Source organism: Bubalus bubalis, chromosome 3, assembly GCF_019923935.1.
Source record: "Bubalus bubalis isolate 160015118507 breed Murrah chromosome 3, NDDB_SH_1, whole genome shotgun sequence".
Lineage (NCBI taxonomy): Eukaryota > Metazoa > Chordata > Mammalia > Artiodactyla > Bovidae > Bubalus > Bubalus bubalis.
In genome coordinates, this window is record NC_059159.1 from 92653413 (window position 1) to 92679640 (window position 26228).

A 26228-nucleotide genomic window follows, 5' to 3' on the forward strand; every position below is an offset into this window, starting at 1 on the left:
AATTTGCAACTTCACCATCCTCCATTGAAAAGAAACAGCATATTTTTTCTTAAACTTCCCCTTTGCTTCCCCTTAAACCATAGTCTTTTATAACAGTAATAAGGAAATGTGGTTCTGGGTATAATTGCCAAGAGGCAATTGCACCCCAGAGGACTGGCAGAATTTTCTTTTCTATATCTGAAGGCTGGGCTCCATCAAGAAGCTCCATTTGCAAATAACTCAATTAGAATAATCACAACAATGTCTTTATTTTTGTGGCAGCTTTCCCCATAGAGATCAAAGTACTTTGGAGACATCCTATCAAATTCATTGTTGTAATACCCAGTGGACTAGGATAAAAAAGTTTTATTATAGTTTGTTTGAAATAGGTGATTGAGGCGAAGAGAGGGTAAGTAACATCCCAGAGGTCACAAAAAAAGTCAGTAGGGCGTGCAAAGAAGAATTCAGGTTTCCTGTTACTCTGCAAGTTATCAAGCTACAGTCTTTCCTGGCCATTGGAAAGATTGAGAATAAAGAAAACCTCTTTTCAGATTGCATAACAATGTAGGTGAAAGTGCTTTGAAAATTGTAAGGCATTGTTGCTATCTTTATCACTTAGTACAAGTGGAAGGTAAGAAAGAGCCTCACTATCAATAGCTAGCTGTTCCAACTCATGTGACATGGGTTTTTACAAATTCTTGGTTGACCGGGCCCAAATTATCATTCATCTCCATCATCAGTGAAAGACTAATGAAAACTTACATCTGTAATTCTGAATTAAATTATGCACTTAAACATTTTATAGCTCTTCACAAATTCTTAAACTGCCTAAGTTCCGTGGGATTGATAGCAAACTTAGAATCAGTTAAGAAGCCAATGATGAAAATTTCTACGGTTGGATAAACCACCTAACGAAGAGCTGATCTGAGTGTTCTGACTTTTCTTAGAGTTTTTACTCATAGATTCTATAGTTCTGAGGGTGGGTCTAAGGAATTTCAGCCCTATATTTTAATGGGAATTGGAGATTTGGGAGTAAAATTGCTGCTGCTGCTGCTGCTAAGTCGCTTTAGTCATGTCTGACTCTGTGCGACCCAATAGATGGCAGCCCACCAGGCCCCTCCATCTTATGGGATTTTCCAGGCAAGAGTACTGGAGTGGGGTGCCAATGCCTTCTCCGTAAAATTGCTACTCATCTTCTAATCTAATTTCAAATTGCTACTCATCTTTCGATCTGATTTCAAAGAGCCTTGGAGGACACACCCTCTGGGAAAGAGACAATTAATGTGATGTTCTTAATTATTATTGTTTGCCTAGTGATTAAAGTGGCATATTTTGGTGTAGCTTTATAAGTGTCCTCTGTACTGGTATTGGGGAGGGTCAGGAGTGGTAGGATTTCCTCCTGTGAACAGGATTTTCTTTTCCCAACCAGGAGCTAAAAACTCAGAAACATCCCCCAGTTATCAGACCTTGCCTTCTAATGGGAAAAATGAGAAGTTAGGCATAATACAAATATGTGATGTTTTGAAGCTCTCTCTTTGATTTTCAAAGTTCTAGAGTAAGTTCTGAGTTCTTCCCTCTAACCCACATAAATGAAGTCATCTCTTCTTTATCATAGATCCTCCCTGTGCATCTCATGGGAAGAGTAATGGCCTTGAGACTATCTCGTCATCATTACACTTCCTGTTGTGTCTTAATGCTTAATGAATGTTAAGCTGAAAATGAATCCATGTGAACAGGGGAATAGAAAATAAAGTTCAACCAATGAGGCAGCAGCCCAATGAAGTCTTCTCATTGTTATAGTTTACATTGTCAAGCAAAGTCCAGAAATTATCATTTTCTTAGAAAGTATTTCTCTATTTCACATCCTTGCAAAATTAGCTAGACTTCTTTTAAATCCCATTTTTACTTTATTAAAGTATTCCCTAAATATACAGTTTGGTAAGAAATTGGATATTTTGTCAACAAGATGTAAAATGACAGGCATCATTTTCTTTTAAGCCCTCTTTCTTTCTTTCTTTCATTTCTTTACCGGTGTCACGGGAGGGAGAGGGGCTTGTGCTGCTCTCAGGTAGACAACAGAGCTTTGCTGTCTTGTCTTGGTAAGTTGGTTTCAACCTTGCTGTCTGTCTTTGTTAGTTGGTTTTAGTTTTGCTTAGGTTAGTTGTAGCAAAAGTCCTCTTCTTCTGGGAGTTGAATGGTCCAGTAAAGTAAATCAGTAGTTTCAGTTCAAGTCTTGGGTAGAGAAACACCACAGTTAGCACTCTGGTTCCTTAGTAGCATTCCCAACTGACATGCCAAGGCTGAAGATTTCCATCCGGGTCAGGTGTTGCTGCTGCTGCTGCTAAGTCGCTTCAGTTGTGTCTGACTCTGTGCAACCCCACAGATGGCAGCCCACCAGGCTCCCCTGTCCCTGGGATTCTCCAGGCAAGAACACTGGAGTGGGTTGCCATTTCCTTCTCAAATGCATGAAAGTGAAAAGTGAAGTCGCTCAGTTGTGTCCAACTCTTAGCAACCCCATGGACTGCAGCCCACCAGGCTCCTCCGTCCATGGGATTTTCCAGGCAAGGGTATTGGAGTGGGGTGCCATTGCCTTCTCCAGGGTCAGGTGTAGCACATTATAAAGGAACTTAGAGGATGTCACACTGAGAGATTTACTCTTTCCATGAGAGAGAGAGAAAGAACACACACATGCTGGATTGAGGTGACACAGCCCCCTTCCAGTATTAAAAAATTGTTTCCTTATAAACTATTTCCATGTTATTTTGTTCCATTATATCTGCTGTGACATTTGTAAGTGGATGGAGATTTTCTGTTTATTGGCTTCCAATCAGATCTTCAGATACATTGTTTGAAGGTGGAGATTAGTTCTTCTTGCTCTATCAGCCCATTGGTAGGAGGGCAGCTCTTTACACCTGTACAATTATTAGTACATCTGTCATAATTTCAGTTATCTGCTTGGCATAATGTGGTCAGTTCAATTTCATTTGTTTTATCTTGGCTCTGAGTTATAGATTCCTATGTGATGATTCTTAAATCACAGAATCCACATATAGAGTATATTGGAAAAATTGGGGATAATTTTTTCTTTTTTTGGATTGCAACTTACAATGAAAGTTTAACTACAGAATACTACGTAGTAAAAAAAAGAAAAGAAAAACTTACTTATAGGGCAACAATGCAGAAACAGACATAGAAAAAAGATTTATGGACATGGGGAGAGGGGAGGAGAGGATGAGATGTATGGAAACAGTAACATGGAAACTTATATTACCATATGTAAAATAGATAGCCAATGGAAATTTGCTGTATGGCTCAGGAAAGTCAAACAGGGGCTGTGTATCAACCTAGAGGGGTGAGATGGGGAGGGAGATGGGAGGGAATTCCCAAAGGGAGGGGATATATATATATATATACACACACACACACACACACACACACACACACACCTATGGCTGATTTGTGTTGAGGTTTGATGGAAAACAGTAAAATTCTGTAAAGCAATTATCCTTCAATAAAAAATAAATTAATTTTAAAAAACTGTTTAACATTTCAGTCCAGTTCAGTTCAGTCGCTCAGTCGTGTCCGACTCTTTGTGACCCCATGAATCGCAGCACGCCAGGCCTCCCTGTCCATCGCCAACTCCCGGAGTTCACTCAGACTCATGCCCATCCAGTCAGTGATGCCATCCAGCCATCTCATCCTCTGTCGTCCCCTTCTCCTCCTGCCCACAATCCCTCCCAGCATCAGAGTCTTTTCCAATGAGTCAACTCTTTGCATGAGGTGGCCAAAGTACTGGAGTTTCAGGTTCAGCATCATTACCTCCAAAGAAATCCCAGGGCTGATCTCCTTCAGAATGGACTGGTTGGATCTCCTTGCAGTCCAAGGGACTCTCAAGAGTCTTCTCCAACACCACAGTTCAAAAGCATCAATTCTTTGGCGCTCAGCCTTCTTCACAGTCCAACTCTCACATCCATACATGACCCCTGGAAAAACCATAGCCTTGACTAGATGGACCTTTGTTGGCAAAGTAATGTCTCTGCTTTTGAATATGCTATCTAGGTTGGTCATAACTTTCCTTCCAAGGAGTAAGAGTCTTTTAATTTCATGGCTGCAGTCACCATCTGCAGTGATTTTGGAGCCCCCCAAAATAAAAGTCTGCCACTGTTTCCACTGTTTCCCCATCTATTTCCCATGAAGTGATGGGACCGGATGCCATGATCTTTGTTTTGTGAATGTTGAGCTTTAAGCTAACTTTTTCACTCTCTACTTTCACTTTCATCAAGAGGCTTTTTAGTTCCTCTTCACTTTCTGCCATAAGGGTGGTGTCATCTGCATATCTGAGGTTATTGATATTTCTCCCAGCAATCTTGATTCCAGCTTGTGTTTCTTCCAGTCCAGCATTTCTCATGATGTACTCTGCATATAAGTTAAATAAGCAGGGTGACAATATACAGCCTTGACGTACTCCTTTTCCTATTTGGAACCAGTCTCTTGTTGCATGTCCAGTTCTAACTGATGCTTCCTGACCTGCATACAGGTTTTTCAAGAGGCAGGTCAGGTGGTCTGGTATTCCCATCTCTTTCAGAATTTTCCACAGTTTATTGTGATCCACACAGTCAAAAGGGTTTGGCATAGTCAATAAAGCAGAAATAGATGTTTTTCTGGAACTCTCTTGCTTTTTCCATGATCCAGCAGATGTTGACAATTTGATCTCTGGTTCCTCTGCCTTTTCTAAAACCAGCTTGAACATCAGGAAGTTCACGGTTCATGTATTGCTGAAGCCTGGCTTGGAGAATTTTGAGCATTACTTTACCAGAATGTGAGATGTGTGCAATTGTGCAGTAGTTTGAGCATTCTTTGGCATTGCCTTTCTTTGGGATTGGAATGAAAACGGACCTTTTCCAGTCCTGTGGCCACTGCTGAGTTTTCCAAATTTGCTGGCATATTGAGTGCAGCACTTTCACAGCATCATCTTTCAGGATTTGAAATAGCTCAACTGGAATTCCATCACCTCCACTAGCTTTGTTCGTAGTGATACTTTCTAAGGCCCACTTGACTTCACATTCCAGGATATTTAGATTCAGTTATATTTGGCATTAGGCAGCATTAGGCTTCCTGCCTCTCATCCATGTTTCCAGAGAATTTCAAGGACTGTTTCTAGCTCGTGGTCTCAACATTATTCTTGTAGTTTTCAATGTCTGTGCAGTATGTCTACTGTCATGTTATGGAGGTTGTCTTTTGGCTTATTCATTGTACTAGAATTTTCTCATTTGAAATAAAGGGAAGGGATAGGAAAATGAAAAAGTAGAATTTATTATCCAGCTTATTTCATGCTCATTATATGCCTATTTAGACTATAACTCATTTTCTTTTTTTCAATAAAATTTACTGAATTAAATTTACAAATTTCGCCTCGAATGACAAAGATTGACTAAATAGATTTCAGGCTCAGGTTTATGTAATAAACAATGATTTTCAGCTGATGAACTCTCCATATGATGTTTGGTGGTAACTACCACAAACCAGGACTATAATGTTTAAGAAACAGGAAAATAAATGAGCGCCTACTGTATAGCACAGGTACCTCTGCTCAGTGCTCTGTGGTGACCTCAGTGGAAAGAAAATCCAAAAAACAGGGGCATGTGGATTCGTAGGGCTGACTCACTTTGCTGTACAGCAGGAGCTAACGTAACAGTGTAAAGCAACTGTATTCCAAGTTATTAAACAAAAGAATTAATTAAAACAGGAGAAACATGAAAGTCAAATTTTGGTGGGGAGGCGTGGGAGCGTTCAGAGTGGTTGAGAGGAAATAGAAGGACACGGTATTACAGGGCAGTGCTGGCAGCTGAGCGTGCCCACCAAGTGCCCGTGTCATCCTGTTCATAGTTCCATCAGAAGTCGGCAACGTGGGTTATAAGTCGGCAACAACATTAATGTGGATTAATGCTTTCTATAATAATGTCCCTCTAGTGGGGTGTTATGTAACACTCTGTAACATATCAAGCATATTCATACTGTTTGCCTTTATGATTGCAAAGTTTTGATACTGTGAGTTTGATACTTTGATATTGTGAGAAGTATGCATATACTTCCCTGTGCATACAAACATAACCATTTTTGTTTTCTCCTATTTGCGGAGTGTTCCAGTAAAGCCTCCTAGAATATGCAGTCCTGATTGAAGAAAGTAGTTGTGCATGTTCTTATTTTATGACTGATGTGAAAAGGCTGGATGTCCAGTGAGGGAGAAAGCAGTTGCAGTTATTTCTCCTTTTAAGTATGAGAGTGAAAGTGTTAGTTGCTCAGTCATGTTCAACTCTTTGCAACCCCCTGAACTGTAGCCCATCAGGCTCCTCTGCCCATGGAATTCTCCAGGCAAGAATACTGGAGGGGGTTGCCATTTCCTTCTCCAGGGGATCTTCCCAACCCAGGGATCGAACTTTGGTCTCCTGCATTGCAGGTGGATTCTTTACCTTCTGAGCCACCATTCAAGTATATATTTCTTATGTCAATATATGTCGGTCTGTAGTTAAGGCAACTTTTTCATTATCTCCACATGATACTCTTTGCTATTCAGATAATTGATAAGCAAGTCAGAGTTGTTTGTGTCATGAGACAGAAATAAATGTACAATGTTCTATAAAAATAATGAGGCTTATAAGTTGATCTAGTCAAGGACAGTCATGTTTATAGGAAAGTCACATACACAAAGAAAAACCCAGTTATCACGTTATTTGTTAAAAGTTAGATAGAAAGACTAACTCTGAGATGGTAAGAGGAAGACTAACTCTGAGATGGTACACCTGGATGGGACCTGGATGGGTGGGTGGGAATATCAGATCTCCTGGAAGAGATGGATTTAGAGCTTGGCATTGAAAGTCGACTTAGTTAAATTAATCTTTTTTAATGTTGATTATCTTTATGTGTTAATATCGTGCATTATAAAAGACTGGAGTATAGCATTTCGTATGTGGTACTGAAAAGTGACAGTACTTTGTCACTTTTAAAAATGAGAATCCTAACAAATACCTGAAATGTATTAATATTCTAAATGATATTATATTTAATCCAATACTGATGACTCCATTACCTGACATCTATTTTAAAGTAATGAATATGTCAAAAAACACATGTATCAGAATCCAGAATAATACGGCTCCAACCAGAGTCCACTAGAAAGAATAAGATAGGGGAGACCAGTTATAATGATGTTACTGCTAAGTCACTTCAGTTGTGTCCGACTCTGTGTGATCCCATAGACGGCAGCCCACCAGGCTCCCCCGTCCCTGGGATTCTCCAGGCAAAAACACTGGAGTGGGTTGCCATTTCCTTCTCCAATGCAGGAAAGTGAAAAGTGAAAGTGAAGTCGCTCAGTCATGTGCGTCTCTTAGCGACCCCATGAACTACAGCCTACCAGGCTCCTCCGTCCATGGGATTTTCCAGGCAAGAGTACTGGAGTGGGGTGCCATTGCCTTCTCCCATAATGATGTTAGAATAGGTGAAAAGCCAGATGGCAGAGGCAACCCAGACATTCGCATCTGTACGAGCGCACTACTGCAACTAAGGCTGGAGGGATAAAGGGAAGGTGTGGTATTGCCAGAGTCCTTGGAGACCACAGAGAGAGCGACCCACACTGTGAAAGCTAGAAAACAAATGAGACAGCCATTGCTTGGAGTTACTTGTTAAAACAGACAGAAGGAAAGAGATACCTCCCCTTCTACTTTCTTCCCACTCTCTGCATTTCCCAGCTCCCACCAATGCCTCTAACTTGAAGCCAGTTGCTAACAGAGCTGGGAAATGTAATTTGCAGGAACAGAGGGAGGGATGTCTCCAAGGACGCATTACCATTACATGGCGATTCTGATTTTGGAGGTGGGGTCGGGGGATGGAATTGAGGTGAGTTCAAAGCATTGATCTTGTGAGAGGGATTAAGTTTGCAGGATATTATCCAAAGCCTTATCATACTAGGTTTTCTTACTGGCATTGAGTTAACTAAATTTTTTTTTATCCTACTGGAAAATTTAGCTTGTATCTTTTCATCATAGTGTTATTGTTAGATACTTTTGAAAATTCTCTATGAATGATCTTGTTGGTTAATTTTCAAATGTTAACATACTGTAAATGTCAGGAAGTATTTGATCTTTTCTAATTAGAGCCAGTCTTTAAAACCCAAAACAACAGGTGACAGGCTCAATTGTTCCCATGCCATTTAGTAGCTCTCACAAAAAATTATAGGCACCTTCTCCCTTTCCATCTTTTGGAGATATTAAGGATGGCCTAGGAAAAGTTCAACTCCGCCTGGAATCAAGCAGTGTCTACAACTTGAAGATAATGATGTGGTTTCTCGGTTCTTTTGTGATTTTTGCTTCTTGGAGGTTTGGGTATGTGGCAGAGTTTGTAATTTGTTTTTTGATTGGATGGCAATGTCAGTTTTGAAATGGCAGCATAATAATCAATTTGGAAAATTGAACATTAGCCATGTGTTATGTGCAGAGAAAGTAATCTTTGTGAGCATGGGAGATGAGGCTCCAGTGAAAAACTTGATGTTGGTCTGTGCTAAAATTTTGTCACATCTGGAAGGCATTTGATGTATAAAATTACATAGGTTTGATACCATATAGGCCTAAGACATATGGATGGGACATTATGCAGAAACTTGTTCTTTTCCATATTCTTTAGCTTAGAGATTTTTGAATCATAAGGAGTCCATTTGAATCTCCATTAAAGATAAACTGAGTAAAATGACAAAATGGAAGGAATTTTGAGCACATGGTCAACAGCTCTGTGTCCTTATCCTCCTGATTCCCCTCTTTAAATTGATTAAGCACATGGGCATGCTCATCATTTTTTCTCATTTTCTAAGTAACTGTAGTAATGAATAGTGGATTCCATGGTAGGCTGCTGTAATAGGCTTTTTATTATTCTTGGTTAAATTTACCTGCATTTTTAGCTTTCCTCTTAAAAAGATCATTTGAAGTAATATTGCCCCATAAAATTATAACAAATCATATTTCTGTTGGGTTATAAACTTTTCAGAGTTCTTTCATACATATTATTCCACTTATTAGAATGGTTCTCTTCTTGTCTTGAAAAAAAGAAGGAAAATATATTCATTGGGCATTTTTTGGCTTTTATTTTATCAAAAAAATTTAGTTGCTTTCCTCTCATGCACAGTTTTCATTTGCAGGAGGAAGTACTCCTCATCTGTTTCCTCATTTTATCCTTTAAGAAAAATGTTAGTTCACATGATGGTATTATTCAAGCAGTTTTATTCCTGATAAATTAACTTTTGTCTGAAAAGAAGGGGATGTAAGTTCTTTGAACCACTTATCAAGGACTGTTAGGACATTTAATACCATTATCTGCCACATCAGCAAGCTTCCTGTTTCATCAAGTGAATTCTCTGATTTTTCTTCCTCCAATATTATGATAAAGTTATTTTATAAAAAGTAGTATGAATGTCTGATGTACAAATCTACTGTACCTTGGTAGAAAGTATATCATCTTTGTCTTACTCTATTACTCTGCTAATTATTATGCACCTTTGATTAAACATATAAGTTTATTTTTACATCATCATAGTGTTAAAAGCCATGATTTAATAATAAAGCAAGGATGACTTATTGATGACATACAACTAGTAGGGTATGTTAAAAAAAACCCACTGATTTCTTTTCTCTAAACTTGTGTAATGAGTATAAACATTTTAATGATTGGGCAAATTATATTTTACCTTCAACGATGGAGAAATCTGTTGAAGTTAAACATTTCTTTTTAAGAACATATGCCAGTGATAAAATGAGCATGGGAAAAAATAAGAATATGACTCTCTGGTCATTGCATCGTTTGCTTGTATTTGTGGAGAGTTTGCAGACACTAAAAAATACACTATATATGTAGATAATAACCAAACAAGTAAAAATTATGACTGACGACTGCCAATTATAATTTGAGAAAGATGAAAAGTATTTTAAGAGCTATCAGCCATCAAGGTCCGGTTCACTGTGAAGAGTGGTCCTTTTTTCATCACATACTGATTGGACATCTACTGTATGCCAGGCAGTGAATAAGGCTAATGTGGATCTTGACTCCATGATTTTACACTCCAGCAGGAGACCTGAACACTAACACAGAACTTTACCTGTGTTGTTAGTGTTTTCAAGGGGAAGTATAGAGTGAAAACAGAGCACAACTAGCTAGGTGCTATTTTTGGGGTGGGGGGGTGAGTGTGGGAAATTAAACTTTAAAGTATATTAAAAAAAGGCATTTCTGCACAAATATTTATGCATATTGTCAGTGTTGTATAAAGTTAATTTTTTCCCTCATTCCTGTTGAAAATGATTAAGGCTAAAAAGCTCTTACCTTTTTTAAATTCAGTTTTAAGTGATTGGGCAAGATGCAAAGTGATTCAGGCATGAAGTGGTTTGCTTAGGGTCAAAGCACAGGTATTGGTGGTTACTGAGTAGAACCCAGGAGTCTGATTCTTCAAACAGTTATGAGAAAACATGTCCTGTTCCCTGAGAAGAAAGATTGCCAGCAAAATATTAGAAAGTCTTATGTCTGGTTTTAATCTAGATAAACAATACTGTATTAAGTTTGGGAGAAATACAAGAAATGATATAGGGCTTCCCAGGTGGCTCAGTAGTAGAGAATCCCCCTGCCAGTGCAGGAGATGCAGGAGAGGGGGATTTGATCCCTGGGTGGGGAAGATCCCCCGGAGGAAGAAATGGCAACCCAATACAGTATCCTTGCCTGGGAAATCCTACAGACAGAGGAGCCTGGCAGGCTACAGTCCATGGGGTCGCAAAGAGTCGGACACGACTTAGCAACTAGACAACAACAACAGGAAATGATATAGCACGGATGGGCCACATGTACCCAGAGTGTGCTATGTGTAGGACTTAGAATAATGCATAAAGACCCCAGGAAAAAAGAAAGCATATAATGAATTACTGTGCCAGGCAGAGTAACCAGTGCTGTTCAGGACATTGATGGTAAGAGCATTTGTTTTTCGCCCTGGTTTCCTTTTAAGAGAACATTTCAGACCAATAGGATCACAAATGTTGCATTTGGTTTATGTTGAAATTTTGCATTGATTTTTCAATTTGCCTCCACAATTATGCTCTTGAGTCTGATGACATTCTGGTTTTCATTTTCAGATTCATATTTCACCAGCATTCTCTTTGCACTACATACCTTGCTATAAAATGCAGGTTTCGTGGTTTCCAAAAAAAAAGGATATTACATAGAATAGCTGAAATCCACAATGTTTCCCAGATGGGAAAGACAGAACATTCATCTCATCTTTTCCTCCTGGATCTGGTGGGGTTTTGGAAAGGGCTTCATTGTTTTCATGTGGCAGAGTGCATTGGCAAATTGTTTTCTAAAGTACGCAGTGGCGTGTTCTTCTAATATTATAAGATATGGGCAGCATTTATGAAAGATTATAAATCTTACAACTCTCCTCAGAAACTTAAAATACAGCTGGAAATGCTTTGCTTCCAACAAACATGCAATCTTCATAAAATTGGAAAAGAAATGTTTTGAATAAATAATGTTTTGGTTTATTTCTCTCTAGTGTGAGATCTTTTTTTTTTTAGTCAAAACCATGCCATAAAACTCCTCCTTCTTCTACACTAACACCCTTGCCTCTGTATTTATATTTTGCTGGTGCATCTATTTTTTTTTTTTCCAGTTTTAAAGTATGCCAGATTGCTTTTCCTTGTTTTTAAAGATAGAAAACTGGATTTCTCCCAGGGACTCTTTCCCTAACTAGGATGGTTTAAAACCGAAACAAGGATTGAGTCAGTTAATTAATTTAAATGAGATTACAAATCAAAAACATATTACACAATCTTGATTTAATTACCGCATTTTATTTACTTAATTGAAAACACACTGTAGAAAGTTAGCAATCTTGACAATGACCAGTATAGTATCTTTACATTCTATAAACTAAAGTCTTTGCAATCAAGAAGTTTAGATGATCCTGGTTGTGACCTTTGGTTCACTCAATCCCTGGATCAGTAGAGAGTCACTGAACTTAATCTTAGGCCAGAAAGGTCAGATACAATTATCCCTGCTTTCATTTGGGAGATTTTGGTGCTGGTTAATGAAGCAGTGCAAACCTCTGGTCTGACGTGTTGGCAGGTCTCATACTTCTTGTGCAGGGGTTATCCCATCTGCATTGGTGAATAGTCTCCTGGCATGAATAGATATCCTCTCAAATGGGTAGGTGATTTTTTTCCCACCTTGAATTTCAGTGCCCTATATTTCCTGGCTAATCACTTGTGAACAAATTTTGGTCTTGAACTCAAACAGATCCTTATTTTAATCCTTGAGATATGATGCTTTGAACCTAATCCTCCTGTTAAGCAGAAAGAGAAAGTAACTCTTTAAAAGAAAGTTTAATAATAGAACTAGTGGAATGTGTAGGATAAGAAATAGAGGGGATAGTACCTATCTACTCTCTTGTTGTATATTTTTCTTTGGTTAAATAAGTTACTTTATCTGTAAGGAGCCTCAGCATAGCAATTTTTTTTAATAGCAACCTTTTTTTAATCTCTGTGTTTTGCTACGTTGAAGATACATTTTAAAATCCATGTTAACCAATACAAAAGGAGATCTGAAGGTATGGGACCTCAGATGGAAAATAATATAGATTAAAATGCATGATTGAAAATATGTAAAAAGCCTTGTATTCCAAGAATTATATTGCATCTGCCAAAAGTGTTGGGAGAGATCTAATGTCTCTGCCTGCTCAGTACTGAGTTTAGGGGAATGGATACAGACTCAGCAAAAATATGTGAATGGCTCCATTAACAAAGTGACGGAGTTAACGACCACTTCCCGTGGACGGCTGGTTACCCGAGTTTTGCAGGGAACTCGATGCTGTATCATGGAATGTCCTATTGAGAATGGACAGACTGAAGCACCGAGGGAGAGTATGAACATTTTGCCGCATGTTTCCGTGCTTATGAGAGATAAGGAAGCACTTATTTTTCACAGGTTCTTTATGTTATTCTAATAACCATTTAAGAGCAGAAAAAGGAAATATTGCAAAACTCTAGTTTTGTGTCATCCCAGTTGATGAAAGAGCCCTCCATGAAAACTGAAGCTATATAGATTTTTTATTGTGCTGGTGAAAAAAAGACAGCAAATTGTGTACTTAGAATTGTGATTACACAAGCTAACAACAAATGCCAGGGAAATCAGTGCTCATAGAAAGTAAACTCCCAAGAAGGAGGCAGGACAGTTTACAAAGGGATAGAGAGGTTTGTAGGAGAAGAATAGTTTTTTCCTCTGCCCTTGTAAAAGATGGATGGTTTTTGTCTTACTTTGTGTTTTCTCGTTATAAAGTACATGGATTTGTATCCCTTCCCTCAGGTTTTTGTTTGTTTCTTACATTGGCTTTTCTCTTTCTTAAGTTCTTCCTGGCATACTATATATGTAATTTATAAAAATATTCTATTTTAGTATGTTGGTAGTTAATGTTTGGGAGAAAAAGAAGGGGACTGTTCTAAGCCTTTAGAAAACTTTTGTGGTATTCTTTAGTTGACAATGAGCTGTTTCTTTACCTGCTTAAAGCAGAGGAATATGACAAAGGGGCCCTTTATCACATGATGACTAATTTTAGTTCTAGCAGGAGGCTATCTGTAGGTTAACAGGTTACAGTGTGGATTTCATTTACTCTTCTGATATCCCTTGATATAAAAGCTATATTGTTAGACAGTCACAGAATTTTAGAGCCAGAAGGGACCTGACAGGGTACCTTGTACAATTGCTTCTTTGCACCAGAATGATTATATATAAAATTAATGCTTCTCAAATGTGGTTTTCTGTTGATACTCAAGTCATGGTGTCAGAGAATAAAATGAATTCCTAAAACAAGCGTCACCTTGGGGTAGAAAGACAGCCTGTATAGAAAGGTCATCAAAAGCTTCTTGGCTTCCTTCTTGCTTCCTGTAACCCCCCACAGATATCTCCTCCTTTTTGTAGGAGAAAGCCAAGCATGAATTTCTGCTCAAAATACTTCCTCCTATCTATCTCCTCCCATTTCCAAATATTTCTTCAAAAATTAAAGGGAGAACTGAGACCTTACAGTAGCCTGGGAGACCCACCCTGGGAATTGTGTCTCTCTCCTCCTTTCTTGTTACAAAAGATTTGTCTGCTTGATTCTTCTCTTTTTTTTTTATTGTGAATAATTTGTAAAGTATTTGTTCTAAATTGAAGTATAATTGATTTACAACTTTTCAGGTATACAGAAAAGTGATTCAGTTATACATATACATATTTTTCTCAGATTCTTTTCCATTGTAGATTATTATAATATGTTGAATACAGTTCTCTGTGGTATATATTAGGTCCTTGTTGGTTATGTATTTTATATATAAAAGTGTATATTTGTTAATTCCAACTCCTAATTTATCTCTCCCTTACTCTTTATCCCTTAATCATAAGTTTGTTTTCTGTGTCTGTGAGTCTTTTTCTGTTTTGTAAATAATTTCATTTATAGCATTTATTTTTAGATGTTTCTGCATTGAGGAAGCAGGCCTAGTCTTTCTTCTTTGTGCACCTCTGTGGTTTATAGACAAATTGTTTTCTGCTCATTTGACAAACACATCTGTGAGACACTGTAGTAAAGTTTAGGGCCATGAAGCTAAGCAGGGCAGTAGCCCTGCCTTCATATAGTTCAGAATCTGAAAGGAATGACCTCAGCATGGAGGAATTTAGGGGGGAAAAAGACAGACACCATGTGCAGAGACTCGGGGGCATCAAATGGAGGTGTGACACACGTGGAACTGAAAGGTTAATGTGTGACCCAGGTGTCTGTAGGGGCCGGATCAAAGTGCCTTGAGTGGCATCCTAAAGTTTTTGAAGTTTCTTTCTCTTATGTATTGCAAATACATGTAAAATTTTAGCAGGGAAGAAGCTTAAGCAGTTTTAGGTTTTAAAGAGATTACCTTGGTAGTAAAGAGGAATATGTATTAGGAAGATGTGAGATCGGTTCATTTTTCAAGACCCTGTTCCTGAGGTCACCTCCCTCTGATATATTTTATGACATGTCCTTGCCTATCCGTCATAGGAAGAACCAATTATTTCCTCTTGATATACACTCACTTATAGCTCCTATCCTGGAGCGGGGCATGGCAACCCACTCTAGTGTTCTTGCCTGGAGAATCCCCATGGACAGAGGAGCCTGGCGGGCTACAAAGAGTCAGACACGACTGAGCAGCTGAGCACAGCACAGCACATAGCTCTTTGTCATAGTGTGCATTTAAAAAAAAATTGTGCATTTCTGTCTTAGCAACCTCTGAACTTCTAGAATGTGTAGAGTGTATAATCTTCTTTTTGAAACAATATTTTAAGGGTCAATAATGAAAATTAAATGGAAATTTAATACATATTATGGAGAACTCATTATGTTCCAAACATTAGTAACTGGAATACAGAAGGTACTCCATAAACCTTATTGATTCTCATTTAATTGATGCTTACGTGAATGACCTTCAAAAATATCTTTCACAGTTGAGATGATCCAAGCACATCAGATAACTGAGTTCATCCCCTTCCACCTCTGCCCTCTGCATGCCGTCCCCCCCCTAAGAAAGTTAGTACTCAGTAACAAACATTTAATGGGTCATTATTTATTTATCTTGTATATTTAACAAACATTTTATTGGACTTCCACCAGATTATCAGTAGAACACTAGAATTTCCTTTGTTTAGCAATGAAAATCCAAGCTAAATATATTTAAAGCTGGCCTCTTTCTGAAGCATTAGTGTATGGACATCAGTGAGAGTAATGATTATTTACAATTTCAGTTAGAAAAAATGTGTAGGGATTTTAAGGACTTTGAAATTTCGGAAGAAGGTTGTGAATATATTGGTAAATAATGGGGGAGGAGGGAGATTAGGGGAATGTAAAGTTCCCAGAAATCTTTAATTGAGTGAAATGTCATTTGGCTTTGCCTGATTATGAGATTGCTTCATAACCACTCAAGAGGCAGGGTGTCTTAATGGGTGGCCCATGTAAAGAACTTATGTTTTAATAGTTGCCACGTAACTTTGGACAAGTCATTTAGATCACTTAAGTATCCCAGGATTTTCCACAAAGTTGAGTCACTAGAGAAACTTGGTTACTTCTTAGGTGAGGTTTAGATAGTAGAAGAACATGAAAGATTGGCTGCTTTTTAAAAAGGAGTGGATACGAGGATTGAAGGAAAGTTTGTAAGTGTCATGTGTAGATGAGAACCTTTCTTAGTCCTGAAATCTTCAATTTGGGGGAAGAGAAATTGATTGTTTAAAAAGCATTAATTTAGAAATGGCTTCATTAACTGTTATTTTTCCTAGAAGAAATATATTGTGTTTAATTCACACTTTTAAGACACCAAGATTGAGTAGTAGGAGTTTTATATGTAATACAAAATATATTTCAGTCCTACGTTCTGTCAAGTCGGAAAGAGACAAAGAAGTGTAAAAGATACAGATTGAGATCAAGGAAGAGAAAACAGTGTGAAAGGAGAGATAGGGCTGGTTTGAGTCTGCTGCCTTCAAGAGCCCTTTCCCCCTCTTTTTCTTCGCGGCATCAGTGTCTCAAGACTCAGTGTGCTGGTCAGTTCACAGTCCCCATTCTGACCACCCTCCTTCTTCAGAGACTTCAGTCTTCCAGAAGGTAATTTTCACTCCTGACTTTTGAGCATGACAGCTCCCTGAGAGCCTCGAAATGGCAGCAGTGCCTTCCTCCCTTTTCGGGAGAGTGGAACCAAGGTATTTACAGAGAAATTCAAGAGGCACACACTTGCCCATCTTCAGTTAACTCAACACAGACAATTTTAGATGCTTACACTGGGATGGACAGACTTAGTCATATCCCTTTTCTCCCTTTCTTCCTGAAAGTCCATTAAAAATATTAGTCATTTTTTGAATGTGTCCTTTTTATGTTTAATAATATCTTTTACATAATTAATTGTGTAAGAGGTATCTGACCAGTACTTAATGCTTACATAATAAAAGCTTTGCAGTGATTCTGTAAATTAAGTAGTAGTATAGTTAAAGATGAAGACCCTAAGAGTTAAGTGATAGGATCACACTGCTACTGAGGGACAGAGCTGGGATTCACTATAATACGTGAAGTGTGGGTACACACACATTCGCACACACAACTTGAACAAATGGTGGAAGCAGTTAAAGAAAACCTTTGGGTATAGAGTAATTTGACCTAGGTGGTGGATTGGAAGGGTTTTAGATGTGGTCTGAGTAATTCTTTCTCTGAAGTTAACCACAATAACAGTTCATTTGTGGTTTCTCTGCCAACTGCAACTCCCTGGTTACTTCCTTTTCCAGCAGTTGGAATTAAGTGACCACCGATATGAGGTGACATAAGAGTTAAGAATAGATTAGAGTTAGAATTTACTGTTGGAGAAGTAAGTGTTCTCCTGCTCACTCCTTGAGGGGGCCTCTTCTGGGTTTTGGGGATCCCACTTATGCTATTTTACTTCACGAGAAGGCACAGACATTGGACTATGAGGGAAAAACCTGTCATTGTGTGTCGGTAAATGCCAGATTATTTTAGAAAGTGGCATTGTTAAAAGCCAAGTATATGATTCAAATTTAGGGTCTCCTTCAGCTTTCCCTCAAATGTTTGTGGTTTTTTTTTTTTTTTTTAAGAAATTTCATTTTTTTTTTTTTTTTTCAGTTGAAGAAGCTGTTGTCTACAGTTGTTGCAAATGGGGGAAAAGGGTAATTTGCAGCAGAGAGTTTTCCAAATGGGCTATTGTGGTAACAGGGTGTGTCATTGTTCTAACGGAATACTTTCTTAGGAATGGAAGAGACCTTAATTCTTTACTGGTCCAAACTTCAGCAACAAGATGTTGGGAAAGAATTTTGTGTTCTGTTCTGAAACTGGTTTAACTAAACCTGCTGAGGCTCACCGGGAGCATACAGCTCCTGTGCCCTGCAGATGGACAGCCTTAATCTGCCTCCTGTTGTGTTGTCATGAAGATGGCATTAACCTCCTTGAGGGATGAAGACCTAGACTTTCATAAATGTGAAGAGTTCTACTCTATGAAGTAGACTTCCATAAATGTGAAGTAGCTTTATTAAACATGAAACATGGGGAGGCCCTGGTCAATGGGTACACCATGTAAGTAGAAACTTCTCAAAATGTTAGAGTCACTTGAGAATTTAAGCTGGAACGTGGTATCAATTCTGAGGGACATTTGTCAGAGGAACTCGAGGCAGAAATAGCTGAGGGCTATACCAAAATCGTGTAATTTATCTTTTTTTTTTTTTTTTAATGTAGCTATCATACTCCATGCCTGGAAAGTAGCCAATATTGTGCCATCTTTTATGGGCAGAGAGAAAGAGAAAGATTGATCTCCTAAGTTAGAAGTCACTGAGTCTTGCCTCAAAACCAGAAAAACTAATAGAATTCATGGGAGATGAGACAAACCTTTTGAAGAGAATCTTATTCTCTTTGACTGTCTGGAGTCGACTCTAGCCAGAACTCAGACTGCAGGAGTTGTCCTTAACTGGTTTCTTTTCCATTTGGGAAAATTAGAAATAAATTGGAGGATAATGTGGGAATCATTAAATATATTTACTAAGATTTTATAAAAAGTGTTCTAGGGCAGAAAAAAAAAGGGGGGAGGGAGAAGAAAAAGAAAAAAGGTAAGGATATGGGAAGAAGGGAAACAGTTCTAATTTCAGCATTAAATCTAGTTAGCAGGCATGAGGCAAAGGGCAGAAATAAATAACCAAGTTTTATACAAAAGGAAGTCAAAAGGGTGTCCTTGCATTTAATAGTAGAAGCAGCAATTGCAGTATGTTAATAACTTCAATGGAAGAGCAGAGTAGCCCTGCTGAAAAACACCAGCATGTTTCTGCTTAAATTAGACTGGATCCCTGTCTTAGGTGTAATGGCCAGGTTTGGGGAAAGAGACTTTTGTCTGTGGCCACCTGTCACATTTCTTGAAATTCACTATCAAGTTCAAAATTGCCTTTCCTAGGCAAGCAAAGAAAGCTTGCTGAATCTGAGCCATCCAGCCCAGTGCATTCACAGCCGTGAACAGCACATTGAGGAAGACACAAAAGAAGTAGACAGAATCTCTGCCTCTGCTTAGGAGCATGCAATTTAGTTAGGGAGACAAAACTAAACACTAGAACCAATAAAAGAAGATTACAAAGCAACTTACAAGTAAGTGTATAATAATATGGCACAAATGACACAGATAAATGCAGAGGGGACATAGAGGAAAGAGGAGTGAGCCAAACACAACAGTGTCAGATTAGTTAGGGAGGCATGTTTCCTAACAGTACTGTAGCTTCTATGTCCCTTTCTGTATCATTGATGAGGAATAACGTGGGATAGGAAATTCAGATGTTCTGCATTGATCTCTTTCTCCTTATCTGCCGAGTCTGTCTGTCTATCACAGATGGAAATTAAATTGATCCAACAATTTACTTTCCACAAAGCCATGTTGGTTTCTACCTAGTAATTTATGCTTTTCTTGGTGTTTGCAAATCGATTGCTATTATGGGATGCAGTCAAATCTGGGCCTGGATCCAGTAGGTTGGGGGATTATTGGAGTGGATATGTATGTATGCACGTGAAATCCTGGAAAAATGGACTCTAGTTTCTGTGTATTTTTACTCATTGGATAAAAACACTTTCAGGTTTTTAAAAAAAGCATGTTTAACTGCACTCAAATTGCATTTTTAGGGAATGTGTCTGATTTGTTTCATATTGCTCCTGACAGGCCCAGCCTTCAAGTCACCTTCAGTGGCATTGTCGCCAGACCGTTTGTTTTAAAAAAAGCCTTTCCCTACCCCATGAATATTATAGATCTCTACATTTTTTTTCTCTCGACAAAGAAATATATATATATATATATATATACACACACACGTATCTACAGATGTTCATGTAGTTTAATAAATAAAATATTGCTGCTGAAAGGCTTAGGAAAGTATGCTTTATTTAAACACTTGACTTCATTGTTCTACCTTAAAAAAATTTTTTAAGTCCTTCTGAGGATTGTGAAATTCTTTCAAAACAAATTAAAAAGAAAACATTTTCTGTGATTTCTTTACAGATTCTGGACAATCAGGAAGTCCAAGCCACAATGATCCTGCCAAGAATCCTCCAGGTAAATATGTGTTCCAGGACGTTTGCAATCTGACATTGTTGGAGAACAAAGGTACCACTGTATAGATAAACACCCCTTAATTGGTCAGCTGCCTGTTTGGTTCTGGAGGGCAGGTATGATCAGGACAAGATGTGATTCTATTCAGACCCTTCACAGTGGCTAATGCCTCCACATTGGCGTCATCAGTATGTACCTAATCACTAATGTTTTACTTTTTGTTGGTGTTTCTTTGAAAATGAATATGCATGCATTTTATAGTTGTGTATCCTTCAGGTGCTAAAAGGCATTGCTGTTTGAAAAGCCAAAAAGCCTTCTTTCTTTTAAAATGCACAAGAAAAAGTAAAAATTTTCACACTCATTATAATTTATCAAATCTCATTACTTTAAAAGGTGGGCTCTGGTGGTAGTTGATTATGTCTTCATGAGGAATTTTTGCAAATGAGTTTTTATTCCATAAGGTTCTTAATAGAATTCTCAGAATCAGGAAATAATGAAAATCAGGCTTTTCCTTTCATGTAATGTATGCCCAATACTCTCTTGGTTTTCAGAAGTTGTTTCGGATCTAAAAATGACTTTTATAAGAAATCATACTGTCTTTATGATTTTATTTTTCCTAAGTTTGAAGACATAGAATTTTGATGTTGATTTAAGAGTAGTATCTTTTCTCATGAAGTAAAAACTAGTGCAAAGAAGAATTTCTAAAATTGTAATCTTATAAGATTTTTAATTGTACCTCTGACTTTAGTAAAAGAATGCTCTAAGAATAATGTAACGAAAACAAAAGCAAAAAAGAAAAAAAAATTCAAATCAATCACATATACCCTCCACGTCCCAAAAGGATCTCATGTGTCTTTTCATTGAAAATAAACCCCAGATTTATAAAAGGTAATGATAAAAGTTTTCACAGGTCGACCTACTTTTATGTCCTTAATTTCTTGATCTTCCTATAATAATACTTGGCTAATCTGAAATTGAAATACCGGAAAAATCCTCAAAACTACAAGAAAATATGTCAGAACAGTCTTGCTTTAAAATGATATTAGAAAGATATAGCAGGTAAATACGTAAGCAAAGATGCAAAGTCAATACATATTTTCTTCCTGAAAGACTGAAGGCAGGATTCTTCCTTGCCTACATTTTGTTCATTTTTATCTTAGGAAAAATTTTTTCACCAACATATTAACTTCTTCTATATTGTACATGATCATATTATATGACAAAAGTAGTATATCCTTCAAAGATAAAAAATCTCTAGTTATAGATTAAAATGTATACTAAGTTGATTTTTCTTTACTTTCATCAAAATCACTTAATATGACTACAAATTGATGACAAAACATTCAAAAACTGAAAGAATTTAAATGTAATTTCCAGTTAAATTGATTATTTTATTTTTTTGTGTGGATGAAACCACAAAGGTGAATCATTTAGAATATAATACATTTTGTTAGAAATTTTCTAAAGTTGAGAAAACTTATCAGCTTGCAGTGTCTTCAACTTTACTAAAATTTCTTCTCTTTAGTTGACTAACATTTTCTCTGTGTAGCATGATAACCAAAAGTGAATTGTATCCAAACATTTTTTAAAAGCTTCGTTACTCATTTTCCAAAGAACTGGGAAGGAGGGAAACCTTTACTAGAAAAAGAGTTGATAAGTATTGTAAGTCAGACTAAACAAAGGATATGTTCTTTGCATTTGAATGACAGCTTGGTTTGAAATTAATAAAGCTGTTATTGTTTGAAATGCATTTCTGAACATGTACAGAGAGAATCATGCTCACTTAAAAATGTTCTGTGCTTGAGCTGAATGAATAATCTCAGAATAGTTATGCAATGACAGAATTTGATTTTTCAGTATTTGTTGAGAAGCTTGCTTAAATTTTTCCTTTGCTACAGTCAATGTAGCAGTTATTAATGTATCTATTTCCATAGAATGTGACTAACAGAAACAATCAAGATGAAACATCTCTATTTTTTTTCCTATTAAATTTTCCTTAGAAATCAGCCTTTTGAGAACTATGTCTTAAGACTGGAATGTTGTATACTATGATTAGTTGAATACTGTGTACATGTAAATTGTACATTGGTTACCAGTTTTTTCAGGGATAGAATATAATAAAACATATAAAATATCAAAATTAAATGGAATAAAATGAGAATTTTCTTTGATGATTGAAAAGCACTTCGTCATTTTAACTTGCTTTGTGTATCATTATATTTTGTCTAATAGTAGAGATTATGAAGGAATTCTGTTTGATAAAAGTAAGAATTTGTTCTGTAATACCTTGAAATAAATCAAGCCGCTAGGAATATTAAATAGTTTCTAATTGGAAATGTGAAAAAATCATAACTTATTAAGATTTTTGTTTTGCAATCAATAGGGATAAATTATTCTTATTATTCTAAGCTCTTTTCATAAATATAAGCCTGTTTGGTATTTTTAGAGCATAATTTATCTCTAGGAGCCTCTGTTCAACTGCTTTCTGGCTTTGGCTGAAGTGTGAAATCTCCAAAGTTCAAATTTAGTATAAGAAGAAGGGTCCATATCTTTACGGACAAATTCAATTTACTACCATATGCAATGAAACAGTCATATCGCTTTGCTGTTTGTATTGTTGTAGCAAAGAGAAGGTAAACTTTTGAAAAAGATTGCCTTGAGTGGGAACACTGTCTTGTCACTGCTAGTTTTCCACTGGGAGATGAGCAACCTCTGGACATTGCCACCTTCTTCTTCTGTGTTTATTGCATAACAACTTGGGAAGAGACAAACATTCAAGATCTTTTCAAGGCAAAGTCTCTTTGAAATCTGTTTCCCTCTGTTGACATGAAGGTGGAGATCACATCCAATCCTCCTATAAGTACAGGTGCATGGGTCTCCCACAAATGCGGCATCCCTCTGGCTTGGATTTTCTCCAGCATCAGACATGACTGTCTGACATAGAGACAGTTCCTTGCTGATTCAGAAGAACTTCCGAAACGTGACCTTGAAGCTCGTCATACTGTAGTATGGAGTCTATAGATAGGCTTTTAGTTTTTTAAACTAAAACTAGTGTTTAGCGTTGCCTTCTTGAGATTTGTATTTAGTAAGCAAACTAGTCACAGGTATTTGAACAAAAGCTATACATTTTGGGGGAGGAAGAATATTTGATACTTACTATTTTTAAATGCATTTAAATAGTTTTTTTATCAAGAAAAAATAGAGATGTTTTATCTTTCTGTTTCTTTTTAAATAATAAAATAATATTTTTTATTATTTAAAAGTACAAATAATGTATTTTTTAACATTATTTATGTCAAATAATTTGTCACCTTATATCCTTTCTGGAAAAAAATGGAACTAAAGAAATACTTGAATAAGTTAAATAGTCTTAGTAGTATTTCCTTATACTCTTACTATTTTGTGATTTAATGTTTTGTGTTTATTCTTTGTTACATAGTGGGGATGGGCACCATAATCTTTTCTGGGATAAGGTGCCCCAAAAGTCTGACTTCATCCAAGGACATGACAGGATCATTTTGGTTAAGAAACAGTAGACTACTTCATTTTTTGTATGATTCACATTTTTCTTATTTATTTTGGGGTCAAAAGTTATATGTTTATATCTAGATGCTTCTTTTTGAACAGTAAATTAATTCCTTCTAAGCAATAGAACTGCAAGAGTCCTGTCTCAACTATAGCAAACAACTGTTGTGGACCAAAAGAGAATAAACCATTAATTAAGGAACTTAGACACAGACCTAATTTATTTTGAATGATTAAAACCTCCACTTTCACTTTTAGAAGGTGTGTGATTGGATTATACTCTTTTGCAATGAACTTTGATATGCTATATTATTTTGTGTCTCTATATTCCTTGGGCTATGAACTTTTCGAGTTCCCAATCTCAGTCTGTTGCCCAGTCCTGGGGTAGTTGCTTTCCAAGAAAAACAAGACCATCTAAAAGTTGAACTTTGCCCCTCAGTCAGCTAGAAGTGGATGCCTCATTTTGGAGTTCAGGAAGAGTATAGGTTTGTGGGGAGTTGTCTCTTGGAAATATAACAAGGAAACATTGAATCCTAGGACACTTTTTGCAAATTCTATACTGAGAGCTTATGAAGCATTCTAAGTATCACTAACCAGAGCTTTCTTACCTAGAATGACATGGACTTATCCTACTTTTCTTTTTTGCAAAATTTGTCAGATGCTTGTATTGTTTTGTGAGGTGCTTTTGTGTGTAGTTTGGCAAAACCTCTGGCAACTATTAAGATCATATATTGGGTAAATGTCAAATAGTTTGTCACTTTGTATCCTTTCTGGAATAAAAATGGAACTAAATAAATAATTGAATAAGTTAAATAAAGTGTATCTATTAACTAGCAATATGCTTATCTTTCATTTAAGACATTATTTTATGTTTATATAAATACCATCTTTGAGAGATCATACAGTATTTGCCTTTCTTCTAACATATTTCATTTTAGCATAACGCCCTCAAGTCCATCCATGTTGTCCCAAATGGCAGGATTTTGTTCTTTTTATGGCTGAATGATATGCTATTCTATATGTGTACCACATACATATCGCAATTTCTTTATTCATTTACCCATCAGTGGACACGTAGGTTGTTTTTGTATCTTGGCTACTGTAAATAATGCTGCAATGAACATGGGAGTGTGTATTTTTTGAATTTGTGTTTTCATTTTCTCAGACATAGAATCAGTGGATCATATCATAGTTCTATTTATAATTTTTTAAGTGATTTCCATTCTCTTTTCCTTAGGGGCTGCCCCAATTTACATTCCCACCCTTTTCTCCATAGCCTCTCCAATACTTGTCTTCTGTTTTTGATAATAGCCATTCTAACAAGGTCAAGGTGATATCTCATTGTGGTTTTGATTTGCATTTCCCTGGTGACTAATGATATAGAGCATATTTTTAGGTATCTGTGTATATCTCCTTTGGAAAACATCTATTTAGGATTTTTGCCCACTTTTAAATCAGCTTCTTTGATTCTTTTGCTATTGAGTTGCATGATGTCTTTATATATTTTGGATATTATACCCTTATCTGATATATTATTTATAAATAGTTTCCCCATTCAGTAGGTTGCTTTTCATTCTGTTGATGGTTTCCTTTGTTTTGCAGAGCTTTTTAGTTTGGTGTCATCCCACTTGTTTATTCTTCTTTTGTTGTTGCTCTTGGTGTCAGATTTTAAAATCATTACCAGGGCCAACATCAAGGAGATTACTGTGTTTATTCTATAAGTCTTATGGTTTCAGGTTTTACATTCAGAACATTAATCCATTGACTTAGTTTTTAAGTACAATCAGATAGTGGTCTAGTTTCATTCTTTAGCATCTGGCTGTCCAAATTTTCCAGTACTATTTATTAAAGAGACTGTCCTTTACCCATTGTATATTCTTGGCTCATCTGTTAAAAATTCAGTTCTGTTCAGTTCAGTAGCTCAGTCCTGTCCGACTCTTTGTGACCCCATGGACTGCAGGATGCCAGGCCTCTCTGTCCATCATGAGCTCCCAGAATTTGCTCAAACTCATGTCCATTGAGTCGGTGATGCCATCTAACCATCTCATCCTCTTTCATCCCCTTCTCCCGCCTTCAATCTTTACGAGCATTAGAGTCTTTTCAGATGAGTCCGTTCTTTGCATCAGGTGGCCAAAGTATTGGAGTTTGAGCTTCAGCATCAGTCCTTCCAATGAATATTCAAGACTTATTTCCTTTAGGATTGACTGGTTTGATCTCCTTTAGTCCAAGACTCTCAAGAGTCTTTTCCAACACCACAGTTCAAAAGCATCAATTCTTCAGTGCTCAGCTTTCTTTATGGTCCAAATCTCACATCCATACGTGACTACTGGAGAAACCATAGCTTTGACTAGATGGCCCTTTGTTGGCAAAGTAATGTCTCTGCTTTTTAATATGCTGTCTAGGTTGGTCATAACTTTTCTTCCAAGAAGCAAACATCTTTTAATTTCATGGCTGCAGTCACTATCTGCAGTGATTTTGGAGCCCCCCCAAAATAAAATCTGTCACTGTTTCCATTGCTTCCCCATCTATTTGCTATGAAGTGATGGGACCAGATGCTTACTCCTTGGAAGGAAAATAATG

General features: G+C 37.0%; 1 protein-coding gene across 13 annotated transcripts in view; it reads left to right on the forward strand.

Moving 5' to 3' along the window:
- The window catches only part of NFIB (nuclear factor I B), a 483650-nt gene that overhangs the window by 352416 nt on the left and 105006 nt on the right, over positions 1-26228 (forward strand). For all 13 annotated transcript variants that reach the window (XM_025281515.3, XM_025281510.3, XM_025281512.3 and 10 more), the window contains one exon: positions 20073-20126. In XM_025281515.3, coding sequence (XP_025137300.1) covers positions 20073-20126 — 54 coding nt within the window. The remainder of the gene's footprint in view (positions 1-20072; positions 20127-26228) is intronic.